At 44.9% G+C, this 20,212-nt stretch overlaps 1 protein-coding gene across 1 annotated transcript in view; it reads right to left on the bottom strand.

Annotated features, from left to right (window-relative positions):
- FA2H (fatty acid 2-hydroxylase) overlaps positions 1–14,610 on the bottom strand; it is a 112,228-nt gene extending 97,618 nt beyond the window's left edge. Inside the window, exon 1 of the mRNA XM_077451165.1 lies at positions 14,319–14,610. Coding sequence (XP_077307291.1) covers positions 14,319–14,582 — 264 coding nt within the window. The 5' untranslated portion in view covers positions 14,583–14,610. The remainder of the gene's footprint in view (positions 1–14,318) is intronic.
- Positions 14,611–20,212: the final 5,602 nt, after the last annotated feature.

Here is a 20,212-nt window from a genome sequence, read left to right as displayed (position 1 = left end):
TTCTAGCTGTTAATTTATTGAGGTAAGCTGGAGAAATTGCACCCCACGCTTCTAGAAGCAGCTCCCACAAGTTGGATTGGTTGGATGGGCACTTCTGGCGTACCATACGGTCAAGCTGCTCCCACAACAGCTCAATGGGGTTCAGATCTGGTGACTGTGCTGGCCACTCCATTACCGATAGAATACCAGCTGCCTGCTTCTGCTGTAAATAGTTCTTGCACAATTTGGAGGTGTGTTTAGGGTCATTGTCCTGTTGTAGGATGAAATTGGCTCCAATCAAGCGCTGTCCACTGGGTATGGCATGGCGTTGCAAAATGGAGTGATAGCCTTCCTTATTCATTTATTTAATGAAGATGCCAGTTGGGGACCTGTGAGGCATCTGTTTCTCAAACTAGAGACTCTAATGTGCTTATCTTCTTGCTTAGTTGTGCAACGCGGCCTCCCACTTCTTTTTCTACTCTGGTTAGAGCCTGTTTGTGCTGTCCTCTGAAGGGAGTAGTACACACCGTTGTAGGAAATCTTCAATTTCTTTGCAATTTCTCGCATGGAATAGCCTTCGTTTCTAAAGAACAAGAATAGACTGTCGAGTTTCAGATGAAAGTTCTCTTTTTCTGGCCATTTTGAGCATTTAATTGACCCCACAAATGTGATGCTCCAGAAACTCAATCTGCTCACAGGAAGGTCAGTTTTGTAGCTTCTGGAAGGAGCTAGACTGTTTTTAGATGTGTGAACATGATTGCACAAGGGTTTGCTAATCATCAATTAGCCTTCTGAGCCAATGAGCAAACACATTGTACCATTAGAACACTGGAGTGATAGTTGCTGGAAATGGGCCTCTATACACCTATGTAGATATTGCACCAAAAACTAGACATTTGCAGTTAGAATAGTCATTTACCACATTAGCAATGTATAGAGTATATTTGTTTAAAGTTAGGACTAGTTTAAAGTTAGCTTCATTGAAAAGTACAGTGCTTTTCCTTCAAAAATAAGGACATTTCAATGTGACCCCAAACTTTTGAACGGTAGTGTATATATATATATATATGTCTCTCTATATCTATCCATTACATATACATAATTAATATATATATATTGTGGCAGCACGCAGGTAAAATCACCTGGTTGTATCCAGGATGGGAAATATGTGTGTCCTAGATTCAGGCTTTATGCAGACTTGTACAATTAGAGGGGAAGAGTTAATGAGCCCAGCTGTAGTAAGTGGGCTCATTAAGACCTCTACAAAAAACCCCAGCATGCATAGGGAGATGCTCCATCCTGGAACCAGTTTTGTGTGTATAGACTGGGGAGTGTGTCACCTGTACTGGGCGGTGAGTTAACGCCTGTGTGGCAAAACCTTTACAATAGGCAGGGACTGGTACAGCACAAGGCTGCACCCAGTTGTTAGACAGGGAGTCTACGTGTGTAGTTAGAGGTCAAGCTGACCAGGATATATTTTCTTGTTTTATTTTGTTTGGCTGTTATATGTATCACTGCATGGAGCATAAATAAACCGCATCTTTTGTTTTTTGAACCTACACCGCTGTCTGCTGTGCCTGACTTTGTGTTGTGAACCCATCCAGGGGGTCACACACACCCGCTGCCGAGCTAACCCCTCACAGTTGGTGGAGAATTTTGGCACTTTTTTTTTTTTGTTAAGGCCAGCATGGAGGAGATACTGAGACAGCTGGCTCTAGCAAATGCAAATCAGCAGCAAACAAATGCAGGTTTACAAAAGAGCCTTGCAGCCCAGCAGCAGACAAATGCAACTTTGCAGCAGAGTTTGGAAGCTCAGCAACAAGCCCAGCAGCGATCTGAAGCCCGCTTCATAGACCTGTTGCAGAAGCAAGAGCAGAATTTTCAACAGAAAATAGAGACATTAATACAGCAACGTCCGCAGACCAATGAGGCAAGTGGTTACAATAATACCGCATCCTTTGGTGTGAGCCGTTTACTGACAAAAATGACGGGAGAGGATGATCCGGAGGTGTTTTTGACCACATTTGAAAGGACTGCTGAAAGGGAAAAGTGGCCTAAGGAGCAATGGGCTGGACTGGTGGCCCCTCTGTTAACTGGGGAATCGCAGAAAGCGTATTATGACCTAGAGCCTGACCAAGCAAAAGACTATGTGGTGCTAAAAACAGAAATATTGGCACGGCTGGGTGTCACCCTGGCCGTCCGGGCTCAGCGTGTGCATAACTGGACTTTTCAGGTTGGAAAACCTCCCAGATCTCAAATGTATGATCTCATTCACCTGAGCAGGAAGTGGCTGCAGCCAGAGACTTTGACCGCACCAAACATTGTGGAACGTGTGGTTATGGATCGTTTCCTGAGAGCTCTTCCTACTGCCATCCAAAAATGGGTAAGCCATGGAGACCCAGAAAATGCCGATAAACTTGTGGATCTGGTTGAGAGGTACTTGGCTACAGAGAACCTGACCACCTCTTCCAGGGACTCACGGACTTTTCCCCCCTAAGACCAGATCATCCCCAGTGGCGGGTAAGATGACTCCAAGGGGTGAGGGTGGAGAGAGTGAGAGGGTGGGAGTTCTACCTAAGGTCTGGCGGGAGCAGCCCAGGAAGCCCATGCTGCAAGAGGCAGCGAAAAAGATTATTTGCTACCGCTGCCGGCAAGAGGGACATATTGCAGCCAATTGCCCCGTTGTGGATGAGCCTATGCAATGTGACTTTAGAAGGGAGAGACGTCAGTCGCTGTTTGCGACAGTTGCATGCACGGCCATTCGGGGACCTGAGAGACATTTATGTAAAATGTGTATTAATGGTAGACATGTTGATGTGTTGCTAGATTCAGGTAGCCTGGTAACATTGATAAAAGCTGAATTAGTTACTACAGGGGTCTCTGGGAAGAACAGGGTGGCTGTTATTTGTGTGCATGGGGACACCCGAGAGTATCCTGTAACTTCAGTGTTTTTTGAGACCCCCAAAGGTAACCTCTCTCATCAGGTGGGGTTAGTGTCTCAGTTACCACATGATGCTCTTGTGGGAAGGGATTTTCCAAAATTCTGGGAACTCTGGGATTGTCCTGAGCCCCCCACTGGTGCCCCTATAGACCAGGAAGATGACCAGAATTCCTCTGGGGGTGGTGAGGACTCTCCTGAATTTCCCTTGTCGGTATTGGCGGGGGAAACTCGAGAAACTGGGGAGGAGCCAACATCCTCAGATGAAAACATGCCGTCTGTGGAGTTTTCGGATCTTGAGGTTCACAGGGAAAATTTTGCCACAGAACAGTTAAAAGACCCCACCCTAATAAAGGCACAGGAAAATGTGGTGAAAATAGATGGCGAGTTAGTGAACCCAGATAAGACTTGCCCTTATCCTTACTTCACTATGGAAAGGGACCTGCTGTATCGAGTGGCTCAAAGGGCAGAAGAAACCATTGAGCAACTTGTAGTGCCCAAACCTTACAGGAAGTTGGTGTTAGAATTGGCCCATGGGCACATTCTGGGAGGTCATCTGGGGACAGAGAAAACCAGAGAGAGGGTATTGCAGAGATTCTATTGGCCTGGGGTCATGAAGGAAATAGAAAAGTATTGTTCCTCCTGCCCTGTGTGTCAGAAGTCGGCACCTATGCCACATTTCCGTAACCCACTGGTACCTCTTCCTATCACTGAGGTCCCCTTTGAGAGGATAGCAATGGATTTGGTAGGTCCGATAATGAAGTCCGCTAGGGGGCATCAGTACATTTTGGTTATATTGGACTATGCCACCCGTTATCCGGAAGCAATTCCTCTCCGAAATACCTCGGCCAAAACCATAGCCAAAGAGCTATCTCTTGTTTTTAGCCGCGTGGGTATTTGTAAGGAACTGCTTACGGACCAAGGAACACCCTTTATGTCCCGGGTTATGAAAGAATTATGCAAGTTGTACAAAGTGACACAATTGCGTACATCTGTGTATCACCCCCAAACAGATGGGTTGGTTGAAAGATTCAACAAAACCCTAAAACAAATGTTAAAGAAGGTGGTGGATAGAGATGGAAAGAATTGGGATTGTCTAATACCCTATCTGATGTTTGCCATTAGGGAGGTACCCCAATCCTCTACGGGTTTCTCACCCTTCGAGTTGCTCTATGGGAGACACCCAAGAGGGCTGCTGGATATCGCCAAGGAAACTTGGGAAAATGAGAGTTCTCCTCACAGGAGTGTGATTGAGCATGTCGCCCTGATGCAGGATAGAATCGCACAGGTAATGCCAATTGTAAAGGAACATTTGACCCAAGCGCAGTTAGCACAGCAGAGAGTGTACAACCGTGGGGCCAAGACCCGTACTTTTTCCCCGGGGGATAGGGTCTTGGTGCTAGTCCCTACGGTTGAAAGCAAATTTCTGGCCAAATGGCAAGGTCCATATGAAGTAATTGAAAAAATTAGTGAGGTGAACTACAGGGTTAGACAGCCAGGAAGGCGAAAGCCGGAGCAGATCTATCACGTCAATCTGCTGAAAGCCTGGAGGGATAGGGAATCCCTAGTCGCAGAGACTTTGTCACAAGTACAGCCTGATTGCTTAGTTCCTGAGGTTGGAATAGCAGACACCTTATCGAAACCCCAACAACAGGAGGTTAAAGAGTTTGTACTTCGTAACAAAGAGATTTTCTCTGAGCTTCCGGGACAAACATCTGGCGTAGAGCATGACATTATCACCCCGCCAGGAGAAAGGGTAAAACTAAAACCTTATAGAATACCAGAGGCCCGACGGGAGGCAATACGTGGGGAGGTTCAAAGGATGCTGGAATTGGGTGTGATAGAGGAGTCCCAGAGTGACTGGTCCAGTCCTATCGTACTAGTGCCCAAACCTGATGGGAGCTGGCGGTTTTGTAACGATTTTCGACAATTGAATAAAGTTACAAAATTTGACACCTACCCCATGCCACGTATAGATGAGTTGATTGACCGGCTGGGAACAGCCCGATATATGACAACTCTTGATCTCACCAAAGGGTATTGGCAAATTCCCCTGGCCGAGTCGGCCAAGGAGAAAACTGCGTTTGTAACCCCAGATGGGGCATTCCAATATAAGAGAATGCCGTTTGGGTTACAGAATGCACCGGCAACATTCCAGCGGAAAATGGATAAGATTCTGAGGCCCCATCAGAAATATGCTGCAGCTTACCTGGATGATGTGATTATCCATAGCACAGACTGGGTCTCACATTTGCCAAAAGTACAAGCAGTCCTAGACTCTATCCGGGAAGCTGGGTTTACGGCCAATCCAAAGAAGTGTACCATTGGACAGGAGGAGGCCAAATATCTTGAGTACACTATTGGGAGGGGGGTGATAAAACCCCAAGTCAATAAAGTCGAGGCCATACAGAGTTGGCCACGTCCCAACAGCAAGAAACAGGTACGAGCCTTTCTGGGAATCGCTGGCTATTATCGACGATTCATTCCCCATTTTACTTCTCAGGCTGTGCCCCTCACCAACCTGACAAAAGGGAAAGAGTCTGTTATGGTTAAATGGTCCCCAGAGGCTGAAGAAGCATTTCAGTCCTTAAAAACAGCCTTATGTAGCCAGCCAGTGTTGTACTCACCAGACTTCTCTAAGGACTTTGTGGTACAAACTGATGCATCAGACGTTGGGTTAGGAGCAGTGTTATCCCAGGTCTGGAACGGGGAAGAGCACCCAGTCATTTACCTCAGCAGGAAGTTGAAGTCCCATGAGGTAAATTACTCCACGATTGAGAAGGAATGTTTAGCAGTGAAGTGGGCTCTAGATTCCCTTCGGTACTATCTGCTAGGTAGGCACTTTGACCTGGTGACTGATCACGCTCCTTTAGGCCAGGTTCACATTGCTGCGATGCGGGAACGCCGCGAATCCGCGGCGTTTTCCCGCATCGCATTACTCCCGCCGGCAGTTCACACTGCCCTATGCGGACGGCTGGGGGTGTCAATGTTATGTTAATGACACCCCCAGATCCGTCGGCATATCGCAGTGCAATCTGCCGACTCGCACAGGAATCGGATCGCATGGTGTGAACCCCCATGCGATCCGATTCCGTTGCGGACCCAAAAAAGGGTCCCGTGCGAGTTTGCTGCGGGACCGCTGCGAGTTCAGCCATACTATCTGTATGGCTGAACTCGCATCGCTACGGAGATCGGATGTGATTTGCTGTGCGAATCACATCCGGTTCTCCCCCCGCAGCGGTGTGAACCCAGCCTTAAAGTGGATGGCTCAAAACAAGGAGACCAATAGAAGGGTAAATAGGTGGTTCCTGGCCCTACAGGAATTTAACTTTACAGTTAAGCATCGCCCTGGTGTTAAAATGGGGAATGTGGATGCTTTGTCTCGGATACATGCGTGTCTGGCTGCTGGTGTTACAACCCCAAGGTTGAAACAAGAGGGGGGGGTATGTGGCAGCACGCAGGTAAAATCACCTGGTTGTATTCAGGATGGGAAATATGTGTGTCCTAGATTCAGGCTTTATGCAGACTTTTACAATTAGAGGGGAAGAGTTAATGAGCCCAGCTGTAGTAAGTGGGCTCATTAAGACCTCTACAAAAAACCCCAGCATGCATAGGGAGATGCTCCATCCTGGAACCAGTTTTGTGTGTATAGACTGGGGAGTGTGTCACCTGTACTGGGCGGTGAGTTAACGCCTGTGTGGCAAAACCTTTACAATAGGCAGGGACTGGGGCAGCACAAGGCTGTACCCAGTTGTTAGACAGGGAGTCTACGTGTGTAGTTAGAGGTCAAGCTGACCAGGATTTATTTTCTTTTATTTTGTTTGGCTGTTATATGTATCACTGCATGGAGCCTAAATAAACCGGATCTTTTGTTTTTTGAACCTACACCGCTGTCTGCTGTGCCTGACTTTGTGTTGTGAACCCATCCAGGGGGTCACACACACCCGCTGCCGAGCTAACCCCTCACAATATACACACACACATACATATATACATATACACACACACAAACACACACATATACATATACATCTTCCTTCAAACATCTCAAGTATTTCCAAACATTGATTGGAAAGCAGTTTGCATGCCCAGCAGAGTCGGAGCCGGCTGATTGGTGCCCGGAGGGCACAGAACAATGGCCGCCCGGTGACCGCACTAAACACACTTTAAGGATCCCCGTCAGGAGCTATAAACAGTCTCCGGTGTCTCTGGCGTCCCGGACGATCGTCCTGCGGCCTTCCTTTACAGACATCATCACAAAGAGCTGATAGTAAAACGTCTCGATTTCCTCAATGAACGGATTCATAGAAGATACAAAGTATCAATTATTTCTACATCAACACACAAGATCCTCGGTAAATGGAAACTCCAACCGGATGACATGTACAGCGGCGATCACACTCCGCCAAAGCGGGAAACGCACATTCCCGGGCGCAATTTTGTTCTGGGCGATTTTCACGCAATTCCACGTGTCGCAAACAGGACCGCCTATTCACTTCAACAGTTTGGCCTATGTGCGTTTGCCACCCATCCCCCCCAACAAAAAAACGTCTGCACCTTTTTTGGGCGACAAGCTTCCGGCAATTTGTTAACGGCGCGCCACTTAGAATAAATGCCACCCAAAAGCGCATCACGCATTTTGCAGCAAACGCGCGCAGGATTTTATTTTCCCGCGAAACGTGCGCCAGCCTTTATGGATTTCGGGGGAATTGAGGTTCAGCCAGTTGGGCCCCGCCCAGAATCTCGGTGATACCGCCTCGCGATTCCAAATCGCCACGGGCCTAATTGGCTGCAACTCAATCCCCGGAATTCACAAAGATTGGCGCGGAGAGGTTTTTTTTTTTTGCGAAAGTATCCCATGTGCATTCTAAAAGTGTGGCAGTGTGCGCCAAATTCCTGCGCCCGTCTAGAACTTGAATTCGATGCGCCATTTTAAGAACGCCCACCAGACACTTTCGCAAGAATCGGTCTTGCGGCCATTTTTTTTCTCTCAGTTCCCCCAGAAGACGGTTTTGGTCTTAATGAGCTCCACTTGTACCACATGAACTGTTCGGAATTTTATTTTGAATTCGGCGCATTTGTCGCGCCACAATATAAAGGCGACGCATTTTAGAACTACCCCGAATCTGGCACAACGACTTGATGACAGAACCAAAAAGTGTTGCAGATGCTTCATGAAATTTGGTGCAAAACATTAACCACTTGGTGACCGACCGCCCGCAATGTACTGCGGGCGAGGAGCCGCAGTAGGCAAAGCGACGTACCCGTACTTCGTTGCTCACTTCCAGGTTCAGGGCGCGCACGCGCCCCACCCCCCACTGTGACTGTACACAGCGGGAGCCTGTCAGCAAGTCCCAGCCAATGATTCAAGCCCGGGATCAGCTGATCTGCTGTGTCCAATCACAACCCAGAGCTCTGCACAGAGGGAGCGATCTGTCAGTTTCCTATCCCTGCAAAAGCAGGGATGAGAAACAGAGAGATCTGTTAGTAAAAGTAGCGCATATTACACATTGTTAGGAACACATTTAGCCCCTTATGATCGCCCCCTGATGTTACCCCTTTCCCAGCCAGTGTCATTGGTACAGTGACAGTGTATAGTATTATCACTGGTGATGTCACTGGCAGTTAGTCAGTCCCCCCAGCGTCAGTTAGTGTCAGATTTCCCACCGCACTCAGTCCCATTATAAAATTGTTGATCGCCCCCATTAGTAGTTTAATTTTTTACATTTCAGTATATATATATATATCCCATAGTTTGTAGACGCTACAACTCGCGGAAACCAAACATTCACATAATGGGATTTTTTTTTCTTCTTTTTTTTTTTTTTTTTTTTACCAAAGACATGCAGCAGGATAGATTTTAGTCAAAATTTATAAAGAAATTAGATTTTTTTTATTATTATTATTATTATTATTATTATTATTATTATTCAATATGTTTTATAGCACAAAGTAAAAATTATTGTTTTTTTCACAATTTTTGGTCTTTTTTCTTTTAGATTTCAAAAGATAAAAAAAAAATAAAAAAAAAAACACACAGAGGTGATCAAATACCACCAAAATAAAGCTTTATTTGAGGGAAAGAAAAAAAATGATATAAATTAAATTTAGGTACAGCGTTGCATGACCGCGCAATTTTCAGTTAAAGTAGCGCAGTGGCAAAAAAAAAAATGACCTGGTCGTGAAGGAGGGGTAAAACCTTCTGGAGCTGAAGTGGTTAAAGTAGTTGAAAAGGCTGAGCTTTTTTTTTTTTTCCTCTAATTATTACAATATTAAACAAGTCTATACTTACCTACTTTGTAATAGTTTTGCACACAGATGCCCCGATCCTTCTCTTCTGAGGTCCACCGCTGGCGCTGTCCGCACCTCCTCTTCTGTGTCTGCCCCCATAGCAAACTACTTCCTAAGGGGGCACTCGTGCGCCGTGATGTGTGCGTCCATAGACACACACAGCACGGCTCGGCCCCCCTCCTCACTGATTGACAGCCTCTGTGCCGAATAATGCTGAGACAGGGAGGAGACTTGTAGGACTGGATCTGTCAGGGTCCGGCCTTCACCTGTATCCCAACCTGAAACTCCACATTCCTGACACCAGTGACACCATTCCGGCCCCCCCCCCCCCAGTCCCAACTACACAGAACAACTCCAGCACTGCCATTGATCTCTGTACAATCACTCCCATCATCCCACTGCTCTGATGGGGACATTGATGTAAGGGGGGGCTCTGATGGGGACCCTGATGTAAGGGGGCTCTGATGGGGACCCTGATTTAAGGGGGGGCTCTGATGGGGACCCTGATGTAAGGGGGGGCTCTGGTGCTAAGTGGGGGGCTGGTCCTGATGATGGGGGGGTGCTGAGTGGGGGGCTGGTCCTGATGGTGGGGGGTGCTGATCGATGGCTGGTCATGATGATGGGGGTTGCTGAGCGGGGGCTGGTCCTGATAATGGGGGGTGCTGAGCGGGGGGCTGGTCCTGATAATGGGGGGTGCTGAGCGGGGGGCTGGTCCTGATAATGGGGGGTTCTGAGCGAGGGGCTGGTCCTGATAATGGGGGGTTCTGAGCGAGGGGCTGGTCCTGATAATGGGGGTGCTGAGCGGGGGGGCTGGTCCTGATAATGGGGGGTGCTGAGTGAGGGGCTGGTCCTGATGATGGGGGGTGCTGAGTGAGGGGCTGGTCCTGATGATGGGGGGTGCTGAGTGAGGGGCTGGTCCTGATGATGGGGGGGTGCTGAGTGAGGGGCTGGTCCTGATGATGGGGGGTGCTGAGTGAGGGGCTGGTCCTGATGATGGGGGGTGCTGAGCGGGGGCTGGTCCTGATAATGGGGGGTTCTGAGCGAGGGGCTGGTCCTGATAATGGGGGTGCTGAGCGGGGGGGCTGGTCCTGATAATGGGGGGTGCTGAGTGAGGGGCTGGTCCTGATGATGGGGGGTGCTGAGTGAGGGCTGGTCCTGATGATGGGGGGTGCTGAGTGAGGGGCTGGTCCTAATGATGGGGGGTGCTGAGTGGGGGCTGGTCCTCATGATGGGGGGTGCTGAGCAGGGGCTAACCTGATGATGGGGGTGCTGAGCGGGGGGCTTGTCCTGATGATGGGGGGTGCTGAGCGGGGGGCTGGTCCTGATGATGGGGGGGTGCTGAGCGGGGGGGCTGGTCCTGATGATCGGGGGTGCTGAGCGGGGGCTGGTCCTGATGATCGGGGTGCTTAGTGGGGGGCTGGTCCTGGTGATGGGGGGTGCTGAGTGGGGGGCTGGTCCTGGTGATGGGGGGTGCTGAGTGGGGGCTGGTCCTGATGATGGGGGGTGCAGAGCGGGGGCTGGTCCTGATGATCGGGGGTGCTGAGTGGGGGGCTGGTCCTGGTGATGGGGGGTGCTGAGTGGGGGCTGGTCCTGATGATGGGGGGTGCAGAGCGGGGGCTGGTCCTGGTGATCGGGGGTGCTCAGTGAGGGGCTGGTCCTGGTGATGGGGGGTGCTGAGTGGGGGCTGGTCCTGATGATCGGGGGTGCTGAGTGGGGGGCTGGTCCTGGTGATGGGGGGTGCTGAGTGGGGGCTGGTCCTGATGATGGGGGGTGCAGAGCGGGGGCTGGTCCTGATGATCGGGGGTGCTGAGTGGGGGGCTGGTCCTGGTGATGGGGGGTGCTGAGTGGGGGGCTGGTCCTGGTGATGGGGGGTGCTGAGTGGGGGCTGGTCCTGATGATGGGGGGTGCAGAGCGGGGGCTGGTCCTGATGATCGGGGGTGCTGAGTGAGGGGCTGGTCCTGGTGATGGGGGGTGCTGAGTGAGGGGCTGGTCCTGGTGATGGGGGGTGCTGAGTGGGGGCTGGTCCTGATGATGGGGGGTGCAGAGCGGGGGCTGGTCCTGGTGATCGGGGGTGCTCAGTGAGGGGCTGGTCCTGGTGATCGGGGGTGCTGAGTGGGGGGCTGGTCCTGGTGATGGGGGGTGCTGAGTGGGGGCTGGTCCTGGTGATGGGGGGTGCTGAGTGGGGGGCTGGTCCTGGTGATGGGGGGTGCTGAGTGGGGGCTGGTCTTGATGATGGGGGGTGCAGAGCGGGGGCTGGTCCTGGTGATCGGGGGTGCTGAGTGAGGGGCTGGTCCTGGTGATGGGGGGTGCTGAGTGGGGGCTGGTCCTGATGATGGGGGGTGCAGAGCGGGGGCTGGTCCTAGTGATGAGAAATAAACAAGGATCCTAAAATCACACACAAAAAAACTTGCACATTTGGCGCTTCTCTCTCGATCGCTCTGATGACACAGATATTCAATCTTTTATTTTTGCCACAACTGATCCGAGTTGTCAGATTTATACTTCTGCTGGTTACATAGTAAATAATAGGAAGGCTGACCATACACCATACAATCTGATTGTACAACGTGCTACAATCTACACCTGTAATAGGTAAGAGAACCGATCCCATATACATGTATAAAGGGCAAAGAGATCAAACCGTTATACACAGCAATTCGGGGTACAGTCACACCCGTCCCCGCCGCTACCTGTACCCAGACATACCTGGACCACACACACCGGGGACACAATATACCCCCTTTTACCCCGGCCTGTGTCACCCCCACACACCATGATATCGGTGAGCCGTGTACACAATGTATGGAAAGTGATGGGTGGCACACCCCATTCCACTGGTGCCATGTCTACCTCTATCAGCCACTCCTACAGGTGTAGTCGTGTATGAACACCCAAAACAAGCCATCCCCGTGTACACCGTCCAAACTGCACTACCTGTACCCATTATATATACCGTACACCCTCCTATACCCATTATATATACTGTACACCGTCCTATACACATTATATATACCGTACACCCTCCTATACACATTATATATACTGTACACCGTCCTATACACATTATATATACTGTACACCGTCCTATACACATTATATATACCGTACACCCTCCTATACCCATTATATATACTGTACACCGTCCTATACACATTATATATACCGTACACCCTCCTATACACATTATATATACTGTACACCGTCCTATACACATTATATATACCGTACACCCTCCTATACACATTATATATACTGTACACCCTCCTATACACATTATATATACTGTACACCGTCCTATACACATTATATATACTGTACACCGTCCTATACACATTATATATACTGTACACCCTCCTATACACATTATATATACTGTACACCCTCCTATACACATTATATATACTGTACACCGTCCTATACACATTATATATACTGTACACCCTCCTATACACATATATACTGTACACCCTCCTATACACCTGTACTCATATATACTGTAAACCCTCCTATACACCTGTACCCATTATATATACCGTACACCCCCTATAACCTGTACTCATTATATATACTGTACACCCTCCTATACACCTGTACCCATTATATATACCGTACCCCCCTATACACATTATATATGCTGTACACCCTCCTATACCCATTATATATACTGTACCCCCCCCTATACACATTATATATACTGTACACCCTCCTATACACCTGTACCCATTATATATACCGTACACCCCCTATACACATTATATATACCGTACACCCCCTATACACATTATATATGCTGTACACCCACCTATACACATTATATATACTGTACACCCTCCTATGCACCTGTACTCGTTATATATACTGTACACCCTCCTATACACCTGTACTCATTATATACATCATACACCCTCTTTTATAACTGTACCCATTATATACATTGTATCCTCTCATGCACCTGTACTCGTAGCTTTATATACACACACCTGTACACATGACATACACCTGTACCCCCCTCCTCTCTATACACCTGTACCCCCTTCTCTCTATACACCTGTACCCCCTTCTCTCTATACACCTGTACCCCCCTCCTCTCTATACACCTGTACCCCCCTCCTCTCTATACACCTGTACCCCCCTCCTCTCTATACACCTGTACCCCCCTCCTCTCTATACACCTGTACCCCCCTCCTCTCTATACACCTGTACCCCCCTCCTCTCTATACACCTGTACCCCCCTCCTCTCTATACACCTGTACCCCCCTCCTCTCTATACACCTGTACCCCCCTCCTCTCTATACACCTGTACCCCCTTCTCTCTATACACCTGTACCCCCTTCTCTCTATACACCTGTACCCCCTTCTCTCTATACACCTGTACCCCCTTCTCTCTATACACCTGTACCCCCTCCTCTCTATACACCTGTACCCCCTTCTCTCTATACACCTGTACCCCCCTCCTCTCTATACACCTGTACCCCCCTCCTCTCTATACACCTGTACCCCCCTCCTCTCTATACACCTGTACCCCCCTCCTCTCTATACACCTGTACCCCCTTCTCTCTATACACCTGTACCCCCTTCTCTCTATACACCTGTACCCCCTTCTCTCTATACACCTGTACCCCCCTTCTCTCTATACACCTGTACCCCCCTCCTACATATAGACCTGTACCCCCTTCTCTCTATACACCTGTACCCCCTCCTCTCTATACCCCTGTACCCCCTCCTCTCTATACCCCTGTACCCCCTCCTCTCTATACCCCTGTACCCCCTCCTCTCTATACACCTGTACCCCCTCCTCTATATACACCTGTACCCCCCTCTTCTATATACACCTGTACCCCCCTCTTCTATATACACCTGTACCCCCCTCCTACATATAGATCTGTACATCCCTCCCCTATATACACCTGCACCTCCTCCTCTATATACACCTGTACCCCCTCCTCTATACACCTGTACCCCCCTCCTCTATATACCCCCCTCCTCTATATACCCCTGTACCCCCTCCTCTATATACACCTGTACCTCTTCCTCTGTAATACACCTGTACCCCCCTCCTCTATATACCCCTGTACCCCCCCTCCTCTATATACCCCTGTACCCCCCTCACCTGGTGTCCGGGCTCCTCGGGCTCCAGCTCGCCCACATAATATTGCTCCAGCCAGCGCAGCGCATTGTCGGAGTGCCGGTGAGGAGGTCCGTCCAGTTCCCTCTGGATGTCCGTCCCGGCTCGGTCCAGCAGCAGCCTCTCCCCCCCGGGGTGCAGCCGGACGAAGGACGACACATCGTACACCTTCCGCCCCCGGAGGAGCCAGCAGGCGCCCGAGGAGCACTGAGCCCGGAGCTCGGCGGCGGTCACCCGGCGTCCAGCCATAGAGAGAGCGGACTAGCGGTGAGAGCCGGCCGGCCAGCCACTCAGCCTCTACCTCATCTACATATCATTACATATTCATCCACAGACCCCGCCCACCACACCTACTGCGGAGCGCCCCGGACCAACGCTGCCCCCCTCAGGACACCACCCGAACTGCACCGACTGCAGGCAAAACCTCATCATAGATGCAGGGAAAAGATTTTTCTTTTACATATCAAAAAACTTGTCATCTGCCGCGTACAGAAAACGTTTTGGTCATGCATGTACAGTATAAAGTTTGTTGTTCTTTCATTTTTTTAGTTTTTTTTATTAAACATAGTTTTTTTTTTTGTTTTTTACACATACAGTAAGCATTCTTATTTTTCTTTTATACATATACATTTTACATATATATATATATTTCTTTCTTTTAAACTTTTTCTTTTTTTTTTTTTTAAATATACAGGGAAAAGTTTTTTTTTCTTTCATATACAGTAAAATTATTTTTTCTTACCGTGAAACATTTTTTGTCTTACATATACAGTATTTTTTTTCCTTACTTATACAGTTGGTCATGCATGTACAGTAAAACGTTTGTTTTTGTGAGTTTTTGTTTTTTTAACACATACAGTGTTTTTTTTTGTCTGTTTTTTAATATTACACATACCGTTTTTTTTGTTTTTTTTTTGTTTTTTTTACACATACAGGAAGCATTCTTATTTTTCTTTTATACATATACATTTTACATATATATATATATATTTCTTTCTTTTAAACTTTTTCTTTTTTTTTTAAATATACAGGGAAAAGTATTTTTTTTCTTTCATGTACAGTAATAACGTTTTTTTGTCTTACATATACAGTAAAAAATTAAAATTTTTAGCTAACATATACAGTAAAATTATTTTTTCTTACATATACTGTGAAACATTTTTTGTCTTACATATACAGTATTTTTTTTCCTTACTTATACAGTTGGTCATGCATGTACAGTAAAACATTTGTTTTTGTGAGTTTTTTTTTTAACACATACAGTGTTTTTTTTTTGTCTGTTTTTTATTATTACACATACCGTTTTTTTGTTTTGTTTTTTTGTTTTTTTTACACATACAGGAAGCATTCTTATTTTTCTTTTACACATATACTTTTTTTCTTTAAAATTTTTTCTTTTTTTTTTTAAATATACAGTGAAAAGTTTTTTCTTACATGTACAGCAATACCTTTTTTTGTCTTAAATATACATTTAAAAAAAAGGTTTTCTCTAACATATGCAGTAAAATTATTTTTTCTTACATATAAAGAGAAACATTTTTTGACTTACATATACAGTATTTTTTTTATTTCTTACATATACAGTTGGTCATGCATGTACAGTAAAACATTTGTTTTTGGGAGTTTTTTTTTTACACATACAGTGATTTTTTTTTTTGTTTTTTATTATTACACATAGTTTTGTTTTGTTTTTGCACATACAGTAAACCTTCTTATTTTTCTTCTATACATATACATTTTACATATATACATTTCTCTCTTTTACATTTTTTTTCTTTTTTTTTTTAAATGTACATTGACATTTTTTTTTTTTTTACATGTACAGTAATAACTTTTTTTTGTCTTACATATACAGTAAAAAAAAAAAAGTTTTGATCTAACAATACAGTAAAATTATTTTTTCTTACATATACCGTGAAACATTTTTTGTCTTACATATACAGTATTTTTTTTCCTTGCATATATAGTTGGTCATGCATGTACAGTAAAACATTCGTTTTTGGGAGTTTTTTTTATTACACACACAGTTTTTTATTTTTTTTACACATAGAGTAAACATTCATATTTTTCTTTTACACATATACATTTTACACATATACATTTTTTCTTTTTTTTAAATATACAGTCAAACTTTTTTTTTCTTACATGTACAGTAAAAAAAAAAAAGTTTTGATCTAACATATACAGTTAAATTATTTTTTCTTATATATACCGTGAAACATTTTTTGTCTTACATATACAGTATTTCTTTTCCTTACATATACAGTTGGTAATGCATGTACAGTAAGACATTTTGTTTTTGGGAGTTTTTTTTTTTTTTTAACACAGTCATTTTTTATTTTTTTTTTATTATTACACATACAGCAATTTTTTTTCTAACCCTATAGTAAGCATTCTTTTTTTATTTTACACATATACAGTAAAAAGTATTTTTTTTACAAATACAGTAAGAAGGTTTTTTGTTTTTTTAGACATACAATATATATATATATATATATATATATATATATATATATATATATATGTGTGTGTGTGTGTGTGTACTGTGTGTATATATATATATATATATATATATATATATATATATATATATGTATTTATTTTATTTTTTAATATACAGTGAAAAGTTTTTTCTTACATGTACAGCAATACCTTTTTTTTGTCTTACATATACATATATATATATTGATTTAACATATACAGTAAAATGATTTTTTCTTACATATACCGTGAAACTTTTTTTGTCTTATAGAGTCATTTTTTTCCTATACAGTTGGTCATGTACAGTAAAACATTTTTTTTTTGGAAGGGTTTTTTTTTTTTTTTTTTTACACATACAGTAAAGGGTGTTTTTTTTTTCCTGAGACAGTTTTTTTTTTTTTTGGTTTTTTTTTTACATGTACCATTTCTGTCTACTGTATGCAGTAATAGTTTTGGTCATGCATATACAATATAAAGTTTTTTTTTTTTTTCTTACATATACAGTAAACAAATTTTTTTTTTCTTATATATACAATAAAAAGTTATTTTCCTAATTTCTTTCTTAAACATATAGTAAAAGTTTTGGTCATGTGTTTGCAGTATAAAGTGTTACTGTTTATGTCAGATCAAAACTTTGTGTAGGGTATAGGTAAGAAAAAAAAACATACTGTAAACGCACGACTAAAAGTATCAGTATATATATATATATAAGAAAAAACACTTTTTACTGGATGTGCAAAAAAAAAAAAAAAGATACTGTACATGCATGAGAAAACGTTTCACTGTATATGTTTGTGTTCCGTCTGAGGATCCCCCACAGATGATCAATAGGGTTTAGGTCTGGAGACATGCTTGGCCAGTCCATCACCTTCACCCTCAGCTTCTTTAGCAAGGCAGTGGTGGTGTTGGAGGTGTGTTTGGGGTGGTTATGTTGGAATACTGCCCTGCGGTCCAGTCTCTGAAGGGAGGGGATCATGCTCTGCTTCAGTATGTCACAGTACATGTTGGCATTCATGGTCCCCTCAATGATCTGTAGCCCCCCAGTGCCGGCAGCACTCATGCAGCCCCAGACCATGACACCCCCACCACCATGCCTGACTGTAGACAAGACACACTTGTCTTTGTCCTCCTCACCTGGTTGCCCCCACACACGCCTGACACCATCTGACACCAAATACCTTTATCTTGGTCTCATCAGAGCACAGGACATGGTTCCAGTAATCCATCTCCTTACTCTGCTTGTCTTCAGCAAACTGTTTGTGGTCTTTCTTGTGCATCATCTTTAGAAGAGGCTTCCTTCTGGGACGACAGCCATGCAGACCAATTTGATGCAGTGTGCGGCGTATGGTCTGAGCACTGACAGGCTGACCCCCCACCCCTACAACCTCTGCAGCAATGCTGGAAGCACTCATACCTCTATTTCCCAAAGACAACCTCTGGATATGACGCTGATCACGTGACCTCAACTTCTTTGGTGAACCATGGCAAGGCCTGTTCTGAGGGGAACCTGTCCTGTTATACCGCTGTATGGTCTTGGCCACCGTGCTGCAGCTCAGTTTCAGGGTCTTGGCAATCTTCTTATAGCCTAGGCCAGTGATGGGGAACCTCGGCACCCCAGATGTTTTGGGACTACATTTCCCATGATGCTCCACCACACTGCAGAATGCATGAGCATCATGGGAAATGTAGTTCCAAAACATCTGGGGTGCCGAGGTTCTCAATCACTGGCCTAGGCCATCTTTATCCAATTCCCAACCGGCGCACGCAGATGTACGTCAGCAGGATGGCACAGGCAGGCATATTGGCGTACAGGTACGTCCATTTTTATATGCCGCCCTGCCATCGCGTGCCGGTCGGGACCCCCCGTGAGTCCGGTCTCGGGTCCCACGGACTCGATCGCCGCGGGCATACCCGCGATCGTCTCACGGGGCGGCCGAACGAGGAGATGCCGTTGTAAACAGCATCTCCCCGTTCTGCCTAGCAACAAATAACGCTGATCTCTGCTCCTTGTGATTGGAGCAGAGATCAGTGTTCACTAACACACAGCCCTGCCCCCCACAGTTAGTAACACACCCCTAGGAACACTTAACCCCCTACACCGCCACCCACTGGTTAACCCCTTCACTGCCAGTGTCATTTACACAGGAATCACTGCATTTGTATAGCAGTGATTGCTGTATAAATGACAATGGTCCCAAAAATGTGTCAAAAATGTCCGATGTGTCCGCCATACTGTTGCAGTCACAATAAAAATCGCTGATCGCCGCCATTACTAGTAAAAAAAAAAAAAATATATTAATAAAAATGCCGTAAAATTATCCCCTAGTTTGTAAACGCTATAACTTTTGCGCAAACCAATCAATACACGCTTATTGCGATTTTGTTTTTTAACCAAAAATATGTAGAAGAATACGTATCGACCTAAACGGAGGGAAAAAAAATGTTTTTTTTTTTATATATTTTTGGGGGATATTTATTATAACAAAAACTAATAAATAATGCGTTTTTTTCAAAATTGTCGCTCTATTTTTGTTTATAGCGCAAAAAATTGAAACCGCAGGGGTGATCAAATACCACCAAAAGAAAGTTCTATTTGTGGGAAAAAAAGGGATGTCAATTTTGTTGGGGAGCCACGTCGCACGACCGCGCAATTGTCAGTTAAAGCGACGCAGCTCCGAATCGCAAAAAAAGTGGTCTGGTCTTAAGCCAGCAAAATGGTCCGGGGGCTGAAAGTGGTCAAGTAGAGCAGCAATTCTTTTTTTTTCTTTTTTTTTTTTCAGATCCTCAGAGAGTTCTTTGCCATGAGGTGCCATGTTGGACTTCCAGTGACCAGTATGAGAGAGTGAGAGCGATAACACCAAATTTATCTCCAGCAGCCATAAAAAAACATGCAGGGGTTCTAACCCTTACGCTCTGCATTCAAACGGGAAGAATATTCTGGCTTTGGATCCACAATTTTGGCTCTGGAAAGGGTCGTCCTCTTATCACCGTTTGCAGCTCTGAAGAAAAACGACACCGTAAAAGCCAAGTTCCTTCTGCCCTGCATGTCTTTAATAAATAAATGATCGGTAAACAAATAAATAAATATAATTAAAAACAATAAATCTATAAATAAATAAATAAATAATTATAAAAACATAATAAATAAGTACGATTAAAAACATCATAAATAAATAAATACATATGATTAAAAAACAATAAATAAATAATAATAAAAGCATAATAAATATATAATTTCAAAAATCATAATACATAAATAAATAACAAATACATAACAATACATAAATAAATAACAAATATCAAATAAATAAAACAAATAAATAACAAATGCATAAATAAATAACAAATATCAAATAAATAAATAACAAATACATAATAATAATACATAAATAAATAAC

The sequence above is a fragment of the Lithobates pipiens genome, unplaced genomic scaffold, assembly GCF_037356315.1.
Source record: "Lithobates pipiens isolate NorthernLeopardFrog02 unplaced genomic scaffold, aLitPip1_a1.2 Scaffold_10, whole genome shotgun sequence".
Classification (NCBI taxonomy): Eukaryota; Metazoa; Chordata; class Amphibia; order Anura; family Ranidae; genus Lithobates; species Lithobates pipiens.
This window is presented reverse-complemented; position numbering and strand designations above follow the sequence as displayed.